This window comes from Mus pahari, chromosome 1 (assembly GCF_900095145.1).
Source record: "Mus pahari chromosome 1, PAHARI_EIJ_v1.1, whole genome shotgun sequence".
NCBI classification, from domain to species: domain Eukaryota; kingdom Metazoa; phylum Chordata; class Mammalia; order Rodentia; family Muridae; genus Mus; species Mus pahari.
In genome coordinates, this window is record NC_034590.1 from 158,700,912 (window position 1) to 158,720,236 (window position 19,325).

A 19,325-nucleotide genomic window follows, 5' to 3' on the forward strand; every position below is an offset into this window, starting at 1 on the left:
AAAAAAAAAAAAAGAAACTTCCCAAAGCCAAGCGGGACCTGGAGTTCAGAGTGCACTAAACTTGAACTTCAGACAACTGTCGAAGCATCAGAGCCCCAGGTTTGCACCTCCAGCCCAGTTCTCTTGGCTGGAAGTGTTGATGACAAAACTTCTTAGGCTCTTCACGCTCCTTTTCACAAAAGGAGATGGCCTTCTGCTTCAGGGCACAGCTGAGATAGCCTGGCACGGCTGTTAGACATGTATACACACACATCTTACCCTACAACTAAGAATATAAACAAGCTTGAACAGGCTTCAGCCAATACACGGAGAACACTCAGCCTATGCACACAAAGATGTAGACACAGGTACTGCCCAGTTATCAGCAGGACCACCCACGTCCACTCAACCTAACACTTGGCCTCCCACACCCACAAACACGACTTTGTTCCTCTCAATAAGCTGGTAAGAGAGCATTTGTACATCCAGCACACCCAACCCTGTATTTACAAGGACACAGAATACAATTACCTCAATTCCCACCCATCACGGGCAGCACACAAGCCTCTACTTGGTCCACAGACATCCCGACCCCCCCCCCCNACTCCGTAATTGAAAGATAGGGGCCTTGAACGTGAGCTATTTGGACTTATCTCCAAGAGTCAGACTCTTCAGAAGACTGTCCATGATGCCCCGCCACACAGAAAACACACACACAACATAGCTCGTTCTGTCTGCCCCAGCCCTGCACCCCAGAACTCATCCCACTAATTTTAAAAGATCGCCCTCCCCCAAGTAACTACACCCCGCCCACACCCAGGCGTGTGCCATTTAGGAGAGTCTCCCGCACCCAGAAAGAATCTTCTAACCCTCTAGGGACAGCCTCGCTGTCAGAAGATAACCTCAATCTTGGGGAGGGCCTATACATACTGAGGGTGAGGACCCCCTCCTACGTCTCTGCAAGCCATGCGGCTGCAGCAGATCCACCCCCCCCCCCCACACACACCACCACCACCACCACCACCACACACAACCAGGAGCGCAAGCTCAGAGCTGGGGGAGGGTTCAGGTCCAAGGTATGGTGCAACAAACCTAAGTCTCTCACGAGCGACCCCTTCTCATTCCCCTCTCACTTTCCCACGCCAAGACCATGCATATTCACAAACTCTTCCACCGCAGCGCGAAGGACGCACGGGAAAGCCACAGCAGTATCCAGCAGTGGCTCCTGCAGCTGGGGTGCAGGATCTCGCTGAAGATGCTGCGGTGGCTTCGACCCTTCCGGAGACATCCCCTACCTCATGCACCCCCACTCCCATCGGGGAGCCAGAGGGTCTAAGGAGGAGAATGAAAGTGTGAGTGGCAGAGAACTTAGAGGATAAGGGTCAGGGAGGGGGCAATGGATGCATCCCCCAGTATACAGGACCACGGTGCCAGCAAGCTAAGCAGACATTCCCCCTCCCCCGAAAGTCCTGCGCAGGATCAGAGGGACGCGTGCAGGCAGCTGGTAGGTGAGAGAGAAAAGCGCCGAGACTCCCTTACCTGATTTCCTCTTGGAACTGCCATAGTCTCTGAAAAAGAAACAACAACAGATAGACATGGTTAGGACTGGTAGGGGCTCGGGGCTGCAGCTGTTGGGGCGCCCACCGGCGGGCTGCGCCGCTCCCGGTGCCTCTGCTCATGTGATGCCGCGGCCAAGCGAGCGGCGCGCTCCGCAGTTGCACGCACTGCGCGCTGCGATACCCGTCCGCCCGCCCCGGCAGCCCGGCCTCCCCAGCAGCCCGGCCTCCTCGCCGGCGTGATCAGCCTCCTCGCCCCGCCCTGCCTTTCTGCAGCCCGCACCCGCACCCGCGCCCGGACCGCGCCCCAGCCTGCCCAAAAAGCTCGCCTTTCCCTAATCCTCACTAGATCCTGTTAGAGACCTAACAGAAGTGTTCAAGTGCGCTTGCTAAACAGTGAAACTGAGGCTGTCCGCGGGTGGAACGCCCCCGATACTTTGCGTTGCTAGCCCAGTGGCATGCTTGCTCTCCTACAACTAGTTTGTAAGACCCTCTGATTCAGTGGCGCCCTCTCCCATGTACCCAAACCCTCACCTCCACCCCCAAGGCGTGCTAGCTGCTTTGAACCACTCCATCTTTTGGGACTGGCACAAGTGATGGACAAACATTGCCTGAGGCAACAATATTTAGCACCTGTAGTTCTTTTTCTTTAAAGGCTAAGGCTGACACTGGGCATCCCGCTCTGTGGCGCACGAATTGAAGAGTGGTCGGAATGGAGAATGAGCTTCTAAAGTGAGCATTGGGTTTGAATCACTCCATTTAACTGTTGGTAGCCTTAGGCATATAGCTCCTCCCATCCCCCATTTGCCCTGAATGGACAGCTTGGAGTCTGCCCACTCTGCCCTCCAAGGCTCCCTTAGACCTAGACTCGGTATCAGGCAGAGGCAGACTCCCCAAAGCTGGGTTGCTCCTGCACCTCCATTCCCTCATACTCCCTGGTCCCAGTTTCATGTATTCTTAAAATCTGAATTCTGTTAATGCCCAGGAAATAGCCCAGGGGTTAAGTTCCAGCTTGGGACTTATCGGGAGAGGAATTGTCTTCCTGGTCCCTGAGGACCAAAGAAAATGCCACTTGCTAACCATTTTTGGCCAAGCCAGTTAGCTAGCTGGACTTGCTCCCTGGAGGAGGGTCTCACTGGAGAAGGGCAGGCAGGTGGTCTATAGGGAGAGACTCTCAGCCATGAGGAGAGTGTTTGCCTACACACCCAGAGATTCGGGCACTGTCCCACTTCATCTCCCAACGGCTGGCAGGGCCTGGGAAGCTGCACTTCTTGCTTGGTACTGAGACAAAGTCTCACTGTGTAGTTCAGGCTGGCCTCTGCCTCCTGGGTGCTGTGATGACAAGCACGTGCCCCCTGCCCTTCTTGCCCAGTTTGAGAGCCCCACTCTGCAGATGAGGCTCATTCACTGCCCAACATCACCCAGAGTGAGGAAGGGCTTGAGGTTCCTAAGTCCCCAGGGAGAATCAGATCTGGAGGGCCGTTGGGGCAGAGGTTGCACTGTGCGGCCTCCTTAAAGACCAGGGAGGGGGAGAGGCAGACTTGGGGGCACAAGTTTGTCTCCTATCACTCAGAAGAGGGGAGAGGGTCTTAGCCTGCTTGCCGTGCTTGTGGTAACTGGTTTTATGTCAACTTGACACACACACAAAAGAGTCATCAGAAAGCAGGAAACCTCAATGGAGACAATGCATCCTTAAGATGAAGCTGCTGGCAAGCCTGTTGGGCACATTCTTAATTAATTAGTGATTGGTGGGGGGAGTGGGAGGGGCCCAGATCTTGGTGGGTGGAGCCATCCCTGGGCTGGTTGTCCTGGGTTCTACAAGAAAGCAAGTTGAGCAAGCCATGAGGAACAAGCCAATAAGCAGCACCCCTCCATGGCCTGTGCATCAGCTCCTGCCTCCAGGTTCCTGCCCTGCTTGAGTTCCTGGCCTGACTTTCTCCAGTGATGAATGGTGATGATGTGGAAGTGTAAGCCAGATAAACCCTTTCCTCCCCAGTTTGTACACGGTGTTTCATCTCAGCAACAGTACCCCAACTAGGACACTTGCTGAAGCGGAAGGCAGACTGGCAGAGGCTGTGCCCTAGGTTGCTTGGCAGTGCCCCCTTGATGTTCAAATGTGGGGAGAATCCCCAGCAAGGAAAGGGTTAAGTGGTGGCTGTCTCCCACCCAGAGACGGAATTCCTGTTCCAGCTCTTCCACTGAGGCTGGCCAAAGGGAAGCTCAGGACCCAGATGGCAATTTAGAACCACCATTTTTCCAAAGGGCTCATTAAGTTCTGTGACTCCACAATCCACTGGCCATTCCCAAGGCTGCCAGTGGCCAAGCAGGAGTGGCCCCCTCACTTCGATGGCTACCTTCTCCTTGCTGAAGACTGCCTGAGATTATCTTTGAACTGGTTAGCAGCCCGAGTTGGGAGGCAGGCATGCTGTCCCCATGGAACAGCGGGACAGAGGAATGAGATATAAGTCACATGTCTTGGGTACCTTTGTATCAAGCACCACACTGGTGAATCTCGGGCTGACCATTCAATAGAATCGTCTAGAAAAGCTGGCTAGAAACTCAGGGTGGAGCCACCTCAACCCTACTTGGTTGCCTGTGCTTCCATCAAGCTTCCTCAGGACTCTGGGGCTGGGCTAGGGTTGCATAAGCAACCCAGCCACCCCTTCGGAATGTTTGTACGAAATAGGAGCAAGGTGTTCAAATTACCAGACAAAACCTCTAGCTTTGTCCAATGATTAGAGTCTGTAGCCCTCGCCCAGGGCTCCTGGATCTCCCTCCCTACAGATACTATGCTTTTATGCTTTTCTCTTTCAGGAATTATAGATACTTGCTCGTCCCAAAACAGGCAGCGAGTGGGTGTGGTTGGGCTGGGCCTCAAACTGGGAACTTGTGTTCAGCTCTGAGGCTACACCCAAGCCCTACCCTGTGCTGGAGCAGAAGGCAGCAGCCTGGGGCTGGCAAACAGGTGGTTACAGAAGGAGACTGAGTCTTGGCAGTGGGGGCAGCCAGGCCATAACTAATGGGTAGGGTGGTAGTTAGAGGAATGCATAAGGTGCTGCCCCCCAGCCCAGGAAAGGTGCTACCTCAGAGGGAAGGTGTTTCTTGTTGGGCACCTTTCAGCAGAGCCATTCTGTATTTTTAGCTGCTGAATATGCTGAGAAGCAGCTTAGGTATCTGGGACTCCCCCATCCCTCACATACCAGGCAGGGTAGGAAAAGGCAGGGCTCTCCCGCCTCAGGCACACCCTCCTCACTGCCCTTCAATCAGCTCTGGCCTGACGGGACAACGGGCACCCTCTGTTGGGGTCCAATTCCCACTTGACCCGATGTCCACCTTAAGTGGGTGATGGCAGCTGCTGCCCTGACTGTGTTTCACTCCCTGGAAGTCACAGTCCAGCCTGCCTCTGATCTGCTGCTGAATCACTGAGTCCCAGGGAGCCACAGGAAGACTCAGGAGGGAGGGCAGCATCTCCCATCCGTGACGCCAGAAGCTAATGTAATTGGAAAGGATTCCAGGCTCCATCAGGCTGTTCGGCCTTTTAGCTGGCCAGGGGGTGACTAAGAAAGACAACAGGCACCAACTGTGCTAAGAAAATTGGAAAGGTGTAAGAGAAAAAGCCACGACCCCCCTACAGCTCTCATCTGTGCCTGCAAAAGGAGAGATACACGTTATCTCTGGGCCCTTCCCGGGGAGATGCCATGGAATTCATGTGAGGCCAAAGCCTCTCTTTCCAAGCCAGGCTGCGTGATATGCTGGGGACCCCTTACCCTTCTCCATGCACAGGACAAGGACAGTCACAGAGCCAACACCCAGGAGGATGGAGTATACAGTGGTGTTGTACAAGACTATTAAGTGCTGTCACGGAAGCCAAACAACAGCCATCTTTGAAGAGGGCAGGGTCATGAGACCCTCCCCTGGGTATCCAGCTGCTTGTATCTCCTGCTGTATGCAACTCTGCCCTAAGTGCACAGAGCCTGGGGGAGGGGCTTGAGTGTACAGACCCAGAAAGACTAGGGGAAGGAGCTCCTCCATCTCTGTGGCTCTGGGAGAGCCATCATCCCTGCGGGGTAAAAACTTTCTGGTGTGGCCTTTTGAGGGACAGCACCCACACTCCAGAAAGTAACCCCAACCTATGCTTCGTAAGGAAACCCAATAAATGCAGAGTTCCCCAGAGTGAACACCGGTGGGATTGTGCCTGGACTTGTCACCTGGACCTTAGGGGTAGGGGTGTACAGGGCTACCTTGCCCTGGGGAGTAAACAGGGCTGTCTTGCCCTGGGGAGTAATTTAAGCAGCAAGTGTGCTGGAAAAGGAATGGCCTTGTGATAGTGTCAGCTGTCAACCCGACAGACTCACTCACCCAGGAGGCCATCCTCCGGGCACACCTTTAAGCAGCTCTCCAGGTGGCAAAGATTCCTTTAAAGGTGAGATGCTTAGCTCAGGGAGATGGCTCAGTAGGCAATGGGGCTAGCCGCCAAGACTGATGTACCAGGTTCAAGTCCAGGGACCCACATGGCAGAAGGCGAGAAAATGACTACCAGAAGTTGTCCTGACTTCATATCTATGCTATAGACACATTCTTCCCCTCCCTTTCCCCCCCATCATATTAAAATGTAATAAACAAGCCAGGCAATGGTGCATGCCTTTAATCCTAGCACTTAGGGGCAGCACCATTCTGTGGGCTGGGGTCCTCGGAGTGAATAAAAGGTGATTTTTTGGGGGGATGGCATTTTATCACAGTCTGGGGAAGAGTAAAATATGTCCTCTCCCTATCCCACACTCTTGGAGATTTCTAGCACTTGGTCCTCAGTGCTGAGAGGCAACTGGAGCAGGTGTTGATACATTTTACGGATGGCATGGCGCGAGGCAGTAAGTAGCTTGCCCGGGATCCAGAGGTTAGTTAGACTGACAGCCCTGACCCACAATGCTCTTGGGCCTGGTAAGAACCGGACCACAAAAAGAGGACACACCACCAGCAGGCTCTGGGCTCTTGTTGGGAAAGGGAGGTGGTCACCCTGTCCATCAAGGTTACCAGGGAGAGAGGGGGAGGAGCCAGGAAGAGCTGCTGAGGTAGGTGGGAAAAGCCAGGGAAGGGAGGTTCCTGGTGGCCATGAGGAAGGATGTTGGATCCCTAGCAGGTAGAATTGGCAGCGAGCAGAGGGGCCTGAAGCTTCCCTCCTCATTCTCCCTCCCATCACCAAGTCTTGGCACGGAGCTCAGACTCGCACATCCATGCCGGTGTCCTTGCCCCGCTGTCTGCTGGCTGACTTTGGCGGCGTGGCCTGGGGTGCCCGTCTGCAGGTCTGCTGCGGCTGCTCAGGAGAAGCAGCCTTTCCGCCAGATGGCTGACTTGGGGTGACTTTGAGAGTTGGGATAAGGTGTTCCTTAGAATAGGGGGGCTGGGGTGGAGTGTATCGTATGGACCCTTGGCTGAGGCCTTACTCTAGTCCAGGAGAGACTGTGGTGACAGTGGATCAGGCACCAACTCATAAGCATGATGTAGGCTGGTGCTGTGGGACCTTAGGGCCTGTGCAGGCAGCCAAGGGAGAGCCTGGCTCACAGGTTTGCCGTGCATGTGAGTCCCAATGCCGCACAATACAACCGGGAAGCTAACATTCGCAGACAGCCCACCCAAGGGTCCCGGGCGGGGGTGGTGACATTCCAGGCAGGGCTGAAAAGGGGCAAGGAGAGGACAGGAGCGAGGGGGAAGGCTCTAGAAGCAGAGGCGACCAGCAGCTTTCAGCCAAGGTAAAACTAGATAAACAGGTGGACTGTGGCGAGGCAGGATGGCCGGGCTTGAAGGTCCAGCTGTGACATTCAATTAGGGGCAAAGCGGACAGCGGGCAGTCTGGGTGCAGCTGGAGGGAACTTCTGGGACTAGGAATAGTGGACAGCTAGAAGATGGAGGAAGGAGAGGCTGTGCCCAGTGGGCTCTGAATTAACTAAACTAGTTCTGGGCTCTGCTCTGCCAGCAGGGTTGGTGGCTACGCATGCTCAGCTGGGTACTGCTGGGCACAACTGTATTCCCCACGTGGAAGACAGAGGCAAGGGAAATTAGGGCCAAAAAAGGATTTGGCTTTAGTTTTTGTTTTTAATTAAAGAATGTTGGGGTGGTTTGGAGACAAAGTCTCGGGTAGGCCAGGCTGGCCTCAAACTCACATGTGGCTGAGGATGAATGATCTTGCTCCTCCTGTCTGTGCCTGCCCATCCCTGGCAAAACTGAATGATAAGTCTTTGTCAGTGAGTTCTGAACTTGCTGTGAGGGATGCCAGCAGGCACTGTTAAAGCATAGAATGGACTAGAAACGGTCAGAACTGCTGATGGTCAAGGTTGTTTTGTGAAATGTCAGATTCAGTAATCTGTCTGTCCGTCTGTCTGCCTCCCTGTGTTGGGTTGTGATGTGAGATGTGTTTCCTAATTGAGGGGGTCATTTAAAAAAAACACTGACAAGTTCTTGGGGCTTCGATGTCCCCATCTCAGAGGAAGGCCACTCCGAGGAGTCGGCAGAGATGCCGTGAGACTCTGACTCTGCATGAGAGCCACACAGAGAAAAGGAACGCATTCTTCTAGAAGCCAAGTTAGAGCGTCCTATCGAAGAGGCTCCAGGTCAGCTGAGGTCTGCAGAGCTGGGGGAGTGCTGCACAGCCCCCCCCCCCATAGCCTGGAGCTAGGTTTCTGCTCTGGCCTTTGAAAGCCTTTGCACAGCATGGTCTCAAGAGGCAGTGACCTCCGGGCAAGACAGAAGGAACGTGGATACCATTCTATGCCCCCATTTGTGCCCCAATCTAAATTGCTGCACTGAAGGCTCTGTGTCCAACAAGAATCTGGCCTTTCTCTGAAGAGCCTTCATTTTCCAGGGTTCTGAGAATGGGCCTCATTGTGACCATGTGGATCATCCAAAGAGGCCAGATTCCTACTCTGGGAGAAAAAGCTGAATTCCTGGGGTTAAGGAAGGGGTCTTGGGTCCTCCAGCCTGTGTTCTAGAAAGGTTGGATCTTAGGACCATCACAGACTTCAGAAGATATCCCTACACATGAGGGGGAAAGGGGGAGGGGGAGGGAGAGGGAGAGCTTGTTCATCTTCTAAGAATCCCAAAGAGTCTCCACTGTTCTGTCCACAGAGAGAAGTCAAAGCACTTGTGTGTCTGCCTCCTCCGACTTGTCCCACAAGGGTGGGCACAGGCCCTGGATGGACAGCTCCATAATGCCTGGGCCTGGGAGTATCTAGTGAGGAGGGAGAGTGGGCGGGCCCAAAGCCTGCTCCAGTCACCTGCCAGGTTGGAGCTCCTGAACCTCCTGTTATGAGGGGCTAGAACAAGTCCTGCTTTAAAAAGTTGAGGTCAATTATGTGTAAAGTGCCATCCGACATCCACTCTTCACCCATATCTTAACAGACTCATTCCCATTCCTGAAGCAGGCGCACAGCAGAAGACACACTGCCCTGCCTTAAAGTGCGCACCATCTAGTTAATAAGTGAAGACAAACATCCAAGGAAAGAAAACGGAACTCAACTCGAGATTGGGTGCCATCAAGTGCTAACAAGAGTCCACTGTATAGGAATCCCCACCCAGGGCAGGGAGGTCCGAGTGGCCTGGGGTGGTCAGGGAGGGCTGCTTGGCAGAGGGAGGTACTGGGCCTAAAGAGAGAGAAAGTTAAAGCAGGGACAGGAGGAGAGTTGGGTGGAGGGAAACAGGGATGCATGAATGCAGGGGGAGGGGCAGGAAGGGAAAGGAATATAAACAGCTTGCCTGGGTCTCAACTCAGTCTGGTTTCTCTGTTTAGGTGACAGTACAGAGCTGCCCCAGGTATATTTACAGATGTTCTGCTCTGTGTGGTGCGTAGGGCAGACGTAAAGGCCCACCGTCCTGTGAGTGCCCATGAAGACTCCTTGGTAGTGGGCTCCTAACCTCCCAGCCCTGACCTGGCCCAGCACCTCAGCCTCCATTCGAAAGGTGGGAGGTAGGCAGTCCCCAAGTCTCCCAGGTACGTGGGCCACCTGGGCAGCTCTGTCAGGGCCAGGACCCTGGAGGTCACACAGGCAGCTCTCAGGAGGTCTTAGACTTTACATCACAAAGACACAAGCACGAAGCATGCAGGCCCCATGCTAACTACTTTACAGTGTCTTCAAGACATGCTTTAGCCTCACTTTAGTGCTGCAGCTCAGAGAGGCCAGGGCACTCTCCTGGTGTCGCACGGCTAGTAACAAGGAAGCAAGATGCAAACTTAAGAGCGTTTATGCTTATGACCATGACGCATACCTACCAACCCTCCCTCTGGCGAGTCGCACCTTCAAGGCTCAGGCTTCTCTTTCAGAAAACCCTCTCAGGCTTCCAACCTCCAGGGACAGAGTGAGCTCCAATTCTGCCTCCAGCACCTAGAGGCACCTTAACTGGAGCTGCCCAGGAGAGGTCTCTAGAAAGATGGTAGTGGTCTCTGTTGGCACTATCCAAAACAGTGACCACTACCTATGATGGCCACTAAGTACCCCCACATGTGACTGCTACTTCAAAAAACTGTGACGGAGCTGGGCGTGTCATGACATGAATCCCTAACATGGCCTTGGGAAGCTGAGACAGGAGGATTACTGCAAGCTGAAGGCCAGCATAAGTTACAAAATTAAGACAGTCTCACAGCAACAGCAAAAACCAGTTAAACACACACACACACATCATCATCATCATCATCATCATCATCATCATCATCATCATCATCATGATACAGTGGGTCCTTCCATGGATCAATTCACAGTACCAAAACAAACAAAACCAAGCAATAAAGCCTGGAGAATTTGAATTTTACTTTTATTTAAGACTCTACCTTAAAGGAGGGACCACAACGGCTAGTGATTTCTTTACCGACCTCAGATCCTCCCTACAGCACTTATGAAGTAGTCTTCTTCTAGATTAAACTATGCCTTTCTGCAGAAAGGTTCCTTAAGACTGAAAGTAAGCAACTCAAATAGCTTCAGGAAGTTCCTGAAACTGACCAGACTCACTAGGCCCCTCCCCACATCCCCAAGAGTAATCAGTAAAGAGAGTCATTCTCCCACCAGCCGAATTGTAAATAAGAAGCAGAGATTGGGCAAGCAGCCTGGAAAGAAGCAGAGGCCAGGAGAGTTGTCTGGAAGAGGCTTTAGCCAAGTGGGCCACCTGGAAAGAACACTCTCCAACCTGCTGAGCTGTCTGCAGGGCGTGTGCTGTGCTCCAGATTCCTAGCTTTGTGAGCTGTCACCCATGCCGGGATGGGCTCTGGTGATCTACCTGCCTGTGAGTCATTTCTGCTCCTATAAATAATCCTGCACCCATATTTCTGAGCGTAATAAAGTATGGATCTACCTGCTAGGCTCACCTCAACACAATCTTCCTCCCCCTCCTTTTGCACTGCTGGTCACTCTGCACTGGCCCCACGGTTATTGTGGTGGAGGCTTTTTAGGGGAACCAAGATTCATAGGCAAACTGATAGCACCACCTGGGACGGGAACTAAAGGTGGGCACTGAGGGGGAAATAAGGAGGTTGGGCTGTTTACAGGACCTGGGAGGGATGAGGGAGAAGTATCACCTCCAGGCTGAGGTGAGAGAGCATCTCTGCACAGACGGTCTGCACAGATGGGAAGAGAGTCAGGCTCTGTGGGTAAAGCACTCTGCCGAGATCAGAGGTCTGCTAGGTTGCAGAGTTGGGTTCCCAAGACCTCTGGGATATGGCTGCCACTATTGCTTTTAGATTTCCCAGGAATCCCCTCTGCTGTGAGGCTGCCAGGCCTCTTGGGGGCTCCTGGATCCCAGGGAACGGGAATGAATGAATGCCAAGTCTAGATGTCTCCAGTGTGTCAGGCCAAGAGGCGGACTTAATGAGGCCGCTCCACAAAGGGGCAGGCGGCTGCCACATTCCACACAGTGGGCTCGATAAGCAGGCCAGGGGCCCACGGCTAAGGGCCTTTGTTGCTGGGGAAACTCGGGGAAGAGCCTCCCCACGCCAGCTTGGGGGCTTTCCAATGGCCTACCAACTGTGTGTGTTACATTGCTGAGTGTGGCCAAGTGTAACAGGCTTGCTGGAACTCTGATGGACCCCAAAGGCCAGTCCAGCACTGGGGTGATAAGACCTAGTTTTCAGGTCTGGCTTTGCCTTCTTCTTGCCTCAGTTTCCAGGATTAGACTGGGTTCTGTCAGCTCTAGGTCTCCCACAGACTTGCTTCCCTCGGGTTCTGGAGCCCAGATAGGGGCAGGGATGGTGGCAGTTGCTATTGAACCACGCTTGCCACTCCCATTAAACACTGCTTTCTCAGTGGTGGGGAGACGGGAAGAACCCCTCATTGGTGTCACGATTAACAATCCCAACACTCGCAGGAGTCCAACATTTGTCAAGTGTTTCCACCATGTAGTTTCAAAACCACAACTCTGACAGCGCTTGGCTCACCATATGCCTGTGGTAGATGTGCCTAACCCCATTCTCTAGAGGCTCCCCAAGAGGCTGCTTCCCACCACAGCCTCCCCTACATATGGGCCCCATGGGTTCTCCAAGGCCCATGGCAGGAGCCTTCCTGGACTAAATATCTGTTAGATTGCTTCCAGCTCGGCCACTGTACCTGGGACACCAGCAGTGCAGCACCCCCTGGGCATCCCTGCCTCTTCTGGGCAGCACAGACCTGGAGCCCTGAGGCAGTGCCAGTCCAGTCTCCACTAGGTTGGGTCAATGTTCACAGTAGCACCAACTAGATGCTCCACTCAGTACTGTATCTGCAGAGAACCTACTGGGTGTCAGGCTCAAGTGTCTCAGGTTCAAAAAGGCTCACTCCAGGGCTGGTGAGATGGCTCAGTGGGTAAGAGCACCCAACTGCTCTTCCAAAGGTCCGGAGTTCAAATTCCAGCAACCACATGGTGGCTCATAACCATCTGTAACAAGATCTGATGCCCTCTTCTGGAGTGTCTGAAGACAGCTACAGTGTACTTACATATAATAAATAAGTAAATCTTAAAAAAAAAAAAAAAGGCTCACTCCTTGTCTCTGGGGAGTGGAGGACCTGGGGGTGTGAGCCAGAAAGAAAATGCCAAGGTGGCTGTGAAAGAGATGGGGAGGGAGGAGGGAGGGTAATTCAGAGGGTGAGGAGCTGAAGGGAGAGGAGAGAAGGAAGACAGGGCCCAGGGGTTAGAGCTGGGGAGGTCGGCTTCCCAAGAATAGGTCATGAGGGATGCCTGGAGAGTCACCCTTAGCACAGTGGACAGTCACCCATGTCTAACTCACTCAGGCCTTTGGGACTCCCCACAATTGCTGTGGACCAGTGGGCTGTATGTGGGCTGACAGGGGTGCTGGATCCCCTTGTAGTCAGGCAAGCCCATAGCTGGAGCTGCTGTCTCCTGCACAGCTGTTACTGCTAACACTGGCTGCCTGCCTCCCTCATTCCCGGCCAGTGTCATCTCCCAGATGAACTGCAAGAACTGGGTGTGACGGATGGTAAGCCAAGGTAGATATCACTCTTGGGGTTATTTGGTCTCGGTGGCATGCCCGATATGGCCCTTGCTGTCACTAAATCTGGGCCCAATGGTACACAGACATATATGCAAACCAGCCATAATGCAATAGTGATACACTTCTCAGGAAGAGTGGTAAAAACATCCTGAAATTGGTAGTGATAGCCGCACAGCGGGGACTGGGCTGCTAGTTGTCACATCAGTGGTACACTTGAGACAATTTGAAAGGCTGGATATAGTGCGGGGGATGAGTGCCTGAGTCTCTCAGCACTGAGGTAGGCTTGCTCACAGCCCGTCAGTGGAAGTTCTAGCGTGGGTGGGACATGAAGTCGGCTGTATACCCTCTTGATCACCCCCACCCCCACCTCTACCCCAGTGACAAGTAATCTGGCTACCTGCTAGAGAGCCAGAGGGATTGGTTATAGTTAGTGGGAGGAAGCCTAGGTTTTTCTGGGTGCTTCTAGGAACAGGCTTCCTGTGCCCACCAGATGGCGCCCATCCTTAGAATTTTATCCAGGAGCTTTGGAGGCCAGCGGGAAGTTTCCATGACCACCCCTGGCATCTCTATAGACATGCACCTTGGGGTGGGGGTGGAGATATAGCCAATGACCTCAACTGAAGCAGGGATTACCAGTTTCCTAGGAGAATAGCAATAGTCAGACAGTACCAATGCAGGTGGCTGTAATATTCAGTCTTACCACCAGAGGGCGGAAGACACACACAGATCTGAAGTGAGGCACTGGTTCTAAGCATCTCAAAGTTCGGCTGGTGCCCAAACCCCATCCTCAAGCGCCTTACAGACCACTATAGGACGGGGTCCTAGGGATTTCACAAAGCTTGCCCCTCACTTTGAGGTAGTGTGTGTTTGTCTGCTTGCTTGTGTTTTCTGCTCTTATAGCCATTACACCTAAGCTGTTACACACTTGGACCACGGCAACAGGCACCTGGTTCTGACAGGACCACAAGATGTCAGAGCCAGGAGGAACTCAGAGACCCCAGATTCTGTCCCCATATCTGATGCCAGTGTCGATGGAGCTAGTAACTGCCATGCGCCCACCTGCTCCCAGAACACTTCCTAAGGCTCCTTCAGAGACAACCCCTTTCCTGAGGTTTGCTGTAGACTCCCTCAGGCCTGGGTGTCCCCATCTGCTATCTGACTTGAGTAGCTTCCCATCCCTCGGTCTCAGGTTGAATGCCTTCTCTTTATGGGGGCCTCCGAGCACTTGACCAGGCTGTGGGTAACCCTTAGCTTACACAACCGCTTCTCCCTGCCCCACTGGATCAGCAGCCGCCATTGTTAGAGGAGCCCTGGGGCTTAAACAATCAGGCACCTTGGAGGTGGAGAAGGAGCTGGGTCCCGGCTAGCACCTATGATGCTCTGACACCTTCCACAGGGTGAGCACTCCCCTGCACGCGCCTTCCTCCCTCAGACCGTCCTTGCCAGGGATGAGGCTGTGCCTCGGACATTGGCCCCTTGGTCTCACACTGTCTGTGGTCAGCGGATGGAGAGCCTTCTCCTTGGTGCCATCAGAAGGCCTGCCTCAGAGAGAAGGTCAAGTTTTAAGTTCAGTTCTGACGTGTACTGTCCCTGATAGGTCACCAACGGTGTGTGTGTGTGTGTGTGTGTGTGTGTGTGTGTGTGTGTTTATCCTCAGAGTAGCCAGCAATGGTAAGAATGAGCCTCTGGAGTTTGAGGAGAAAGGGGGCCACCAGTCCTGGGGGAGGCAGAACACCTGTCTGCTGGAGATACCTGGGTGGGTGGGTGGGGGTGCGTGGGTGGGTGGGTAGATAGGGCTTACTGGTCCTGCTGGAGATGCCTGAAGGTACCTGGGCCTCAGCCATGAGACAGGAAGTATGTGGAAATGAGAGCCACCCACACCCCAACTCCTCCCAAGGCTGGGTGGGGATCAGGGGAGAACAGAAAGCGAGATGTGAGAAAATACCAGGACCCCAGGTCATCCTGTAGTGGCACCCCAATATTTTCCCTACGCTCTTGTTTAAGGGAGCCGGAAACCCTGTGTCAGCCCTGAGGACATCCTTTCTGTCTGCACCAAGCCCTCACTGACCTTCGCTGGAGTGACGGTCAGGCCAGACAAGAGCTGTTGAACCCTCGTCCCTCCTGTTGGCCTATCCAGCATGGTAGCTGGATACAGAGGCTCTGTTACTCGGTGTGGACACATTTCCTGTGGGCACCTTTGCACCCAGGTGGAAGGGGCTGGAGCAGAGGTGGGCAGAATGCACTTACACGGAGTCCCGTGCCCTTCCTCAGCCAATCTCTCTCAGACCCACAGCCACTGGTCCTGGCCGGGTAAGACCTGTTCTATGAAGAGGCCCTCTGTGCTATGTCTCAGGTGGCCCATGTCCCCGGCTAGATGAATGATGTCAGATGAAGAGTTGCCTAGCTGAGGGTCTAACCAGGACGTAGCCCAGCATAAGGTGGGGCTGGCTCTCTACCCCAGTGCCTAAGCCAGAGACCAGCTGGCTGCCTAACCACCCAGGGGAAGAGCCTGGAGAGAGGGCTCTGTGAGACACCTCCAAACACTAACCTACAGCTAGAGCCAGGTCCGTTCTCATTTATCAGTTTCCCATCTGTACGGGATGGAGAGAGGTACCTTTGGATCTGGGTACAAAATAAGAATCAGAGGTTTGAAGAGAAGCAGCACACTGAGGGTCGCAGCAGCGCTGCGTGCTCTGACTGGACCACTATGATTCAAACCTAGTTGTAGCCTTAAGTTGGCTCGTGTAGTTCTTGGCATATAGTAGGTGCTCAATAAATACTAGGCATAAAGGAAGACTGCAGGAGGGATTCTCCCTGGTCCTTTCTACCACCTTCCATTTCCATCCCAGGGAGAGGGGAGAAGAGTGGGGCAAGCAGCCAGGGCGTGCTCCACCCGGCTTCTGTTGCTCTAACCAGCCCAGGGATGGCTGAGCAACTTGCATATGTTGTAAAGCCACTGCCATCAAAGTTCTGCTCCCAGCCACAATGCAGCCTGAACTCTGACTAAAATGTCACAGGTAAAGCTGGTGCCCTGCCTTACAAGCAGGCCTGGGGGCTCCAGCTTGAGAACATGGGGACCCCCAAAACAGCCACCTCAAACTCTCAGAAACTTGGCCACATTGACAAGGTACCCTTACACTGTCCCCCTGCTGCGTCTGAGGCAGGCTGATAGTTCCCTCTGTCCTAGACCACCTGGGACTTCCTAGTTTTACCAGCTGGTCCTGGATGAACCACCCCTGCCCAACAGGAAGTAGGAGGGGCCTGGGCCTCAAGAAGTGGGAGGAGCCTGGACATCCCCCCCCCCCCACTGTGAGTCTCCACATCTAACCTCACTCTTCCCCACCCTACCTGCTCCGTACCTCCTTCCTGGGAAAGCCTGATTCCTGTTTCCCAGGTATGCCATCTTCCCCCTGAGACAGCCTGTCCCTGTGTACCTGCTCCTGTGTCGCAAGCAGAGCCACCGCAGGGATGCCAGGGCATGTGCCAAGGGTGGGTACTTGGAGGTTGGTACTGGAGCCAGGGCTTTCCCGGTTTGGCAGAGGGACTTTCCAGCAACACTCTGGCCCCCGAGACAGAAAGAAGTTGGCCTTCGAGGCAGGCTGGGGCAAGATGGTTCTGATCTGCACAGACCCCGCCACCACCCACTTGGAGTCTCTCTCAACATTGGGACATTGTTCTGGGCCTCAACAGAGGGCTCTGTGGCCTCGAGGCTGAAGAACAAAAACTAGTTTAGCAGGACTCTGCCTGTCCCCATGAAATTTTAAGAATTTCATCAGGGCAGGCTGGACAGAGAGGAATAAACAGAGACCAGGTCTCACTGCCCGAGGGGTCCCTGCAGAAACCAAAGAAGCCAGGCAGCAAGGCGAGCCGAGTCAGGGCGAATCGTCCTCCGGTATTGGATGGGACAGTGGGCCATATTTTGGGGTGTTGGGATGGGGACACAGGCAGTGCCCCCCAGACTTGTCAAGCTTCATCCTGGCCATCAGAACAAACACAGCACTCCCAGTATGCCTGAACTGAATTCCCTCTAGTTTTAAGTGAGGGTTTTAAATGTAAACACTTTAAAAATCTTATTTATCTATTTGTGTGTGCAGGCAACGTGCCACAGCGCATGTGCGGAGCTTAGAGGACAATGTGCGGGAGTCAGTTCTCGCTGTCCACCACATGGGTCCCCAGACTGAACTCAGGTCACCAGGTTTGAGGGCAAGCACCTTTAGGCACTGAGACACCTTGCTGATCTGCAGTTCCTCTCTTTCTTCTGGAGTCAGGGCCTCATGCAGCCCAGGCTGTCCTTGAACTCACACTAGAGCAGTGTGACTCAAACCTGTAGCTTCATGCAAGCTTGTGGAGCAGGGAGCTACATGCCTAGTGCCAAGGATGACTCGTGATCTGAAGTCCCTCTCTCCTCACCCCAAGTCCCACATGGCTCCCCCAGAGTCCACACAGATGGACTGAGATGTCCCGTCATGAGACCTTCTGGCCCACTAACCTCTTGTGACTATTCGGCAAAGGGCCCCCCAGGGAGGAGAGGTCTGATGGAAGCCTGTTCTTGGGCCTCTAAGGCAGCACGCATGAGTTTTAAGAGCTACCTCCCGGCTTCTTGGCTGTGTGGTCTGGGGCTTTGGATTCACCATTTGCTAACTAGGATGAAAGACTGTTGTTCAGGTGGCCTGAGATGTAAATGACAAAATAATGTGTGGAATACACAGGGCGAGGCCAGTGAGGCGGACACTCTGTTCTCCTCTCTTATCAGGATGTATATATACACACATACATGTGCATGCATACATACACACTCACACCCATGGGTGTGCCTATACACACTCACACACATACACCTTTTTATATGCTAGCATCCCAAGAACACACCTACAGATAGAATTGCCAGTTAAATTCCGTATGACAGCATTAGGTGGTGAGGCCAAAGGAGGTAATTAGCCCAGAAGAGGGAGCCTGCATGGATGGGACTGGAATCTTCTAAGAGAGCCCAGATGGGGGCGCTGGAGAGACAGCTCAGAGGTTAAGAGCACTGGCTATTCTTCCAGAGGCCCTCAGTTCAATTCCCAGCACCTACATGGCAGCTCACAACTGTCTATAACTCCAGTTTCCAGGGATCTGACACTCTTACATGGACATATATGTAGGCAAAACTACCAGTGCACATAAAATAAAAAGAAATGGAATAAGAAGAAAGACAGAGCCGGGTGCATGCCTTTAATCCCAGCACTTGGAAGGCAGAGGCAGGCAGATTTCTGAGTTCGAGGCCAGCCTGGTCTACAGAGTGAGTTCCAGGACAGCCAGGGCTACACAGAGAAACCCTGTCTCAAAAAAAAAAAAAAAAAAAAAAAAAAAAAACCACACACACAAAAAAAAAGAATAAAAGACAGACAGACAGGCAGGCAGACAGACAGACAGACAGACAGACAGAGAGACAAAGGAAAAACACCCAGAGAGTTTTTTTATAGAATAAAGATGGCTGTCTATGAAGCAGGAAGTAGTCTCATCTTTGCCTACTGGATCATTTTGCTGGCCTAAGTCCCCACCTTTTATTAACATTACTTATTATTACTGTGATGCAGTTTCTTATACAGATTTTTGAGTCTAGGGTCACTCACAGTCTGCTAACAAGCGTCAGTGAGTAGGACACAACTGACCTCTTGATAAGTTCTATAAAGAAGCAGGAAGCAGTGGTGGCACTGGGAGGATCAGGGAAGGAAGGGAGGAGGGAGGGAGGAAGACAGGCAGAGAAGCAGGGCAGGCTGTCCTCATGGAAAAGGAGGTGTGAGGGATTCTCTTGGGGGCTGCATGTCCCATGCCCAGAAGCAGCAGTGCAAAGGCCTGTGCTGATTTGAATACGCTTGGTCCAGGGCGTGGCAATAGGAGGTGTGGCCTTGTTGGAGGAAGTGTCACTGTGGGCATGGGCTTTTAAGACCCTCATCCTAGCTGCCTGGAAGTCAGTCTTCTCCTAGTTGCCTTCAGAACAAGAGGCAGAACTCTCAGCTCCTCCAGCCCCCCATCTGCCTGCACGCTGCCCTGCTCCTGCCTTGATGATAATGGATTGAACCACTGACCTGTAAGCCAGCCCCAATTAAATGTTGTCCTTGTAAGAGTTGCGTTGGTCATGGTGCCTCTTCACAGCAGTAAAACCCTAACTAAGACAGGCCCTGAGTGTGGACGGCCAGCAGGTTTGACTTCCCAGAGTGGAAAGAGGAGGGAAGATCACGCGTTATCAGAGGCGGGTGACAACTTGGACTCTAAATGACAGGAAGATTGACCTGGGAGTGACATGATCTAATCACAGGGAGCTGAGGTGACTTGGGAAACCAAAC

General features: G+C 53.2%; 1 protein-coding gene across 3 annotated transcripts in view; it reads right to left on the reverse strand.

Annotated features, from left to right (window-relative positions):
- Sh3pxd2a (SH3 and PX domains 2A) overlaps positions 1 to 19,325 on the reverse strand; it is a 204,715-nt gene that overhangs the window by 84,439 nt on the left and 100,951 nt on the right. For all 3 annotated transcript variants that reach the window (XM_021200454.2, XM_021200446.2, XM_029531346.1), the window contains exon 6: positions 1,519 to 1,547. In XM_021200454.2, the coding sequence (XP_021056113.1) occupies positions 1,519 to 1,547 (29 nt within the window). The remainder of the gene's footprint in view (positions 1 to 1,518; positions 1,548 to 19,325) is intronic.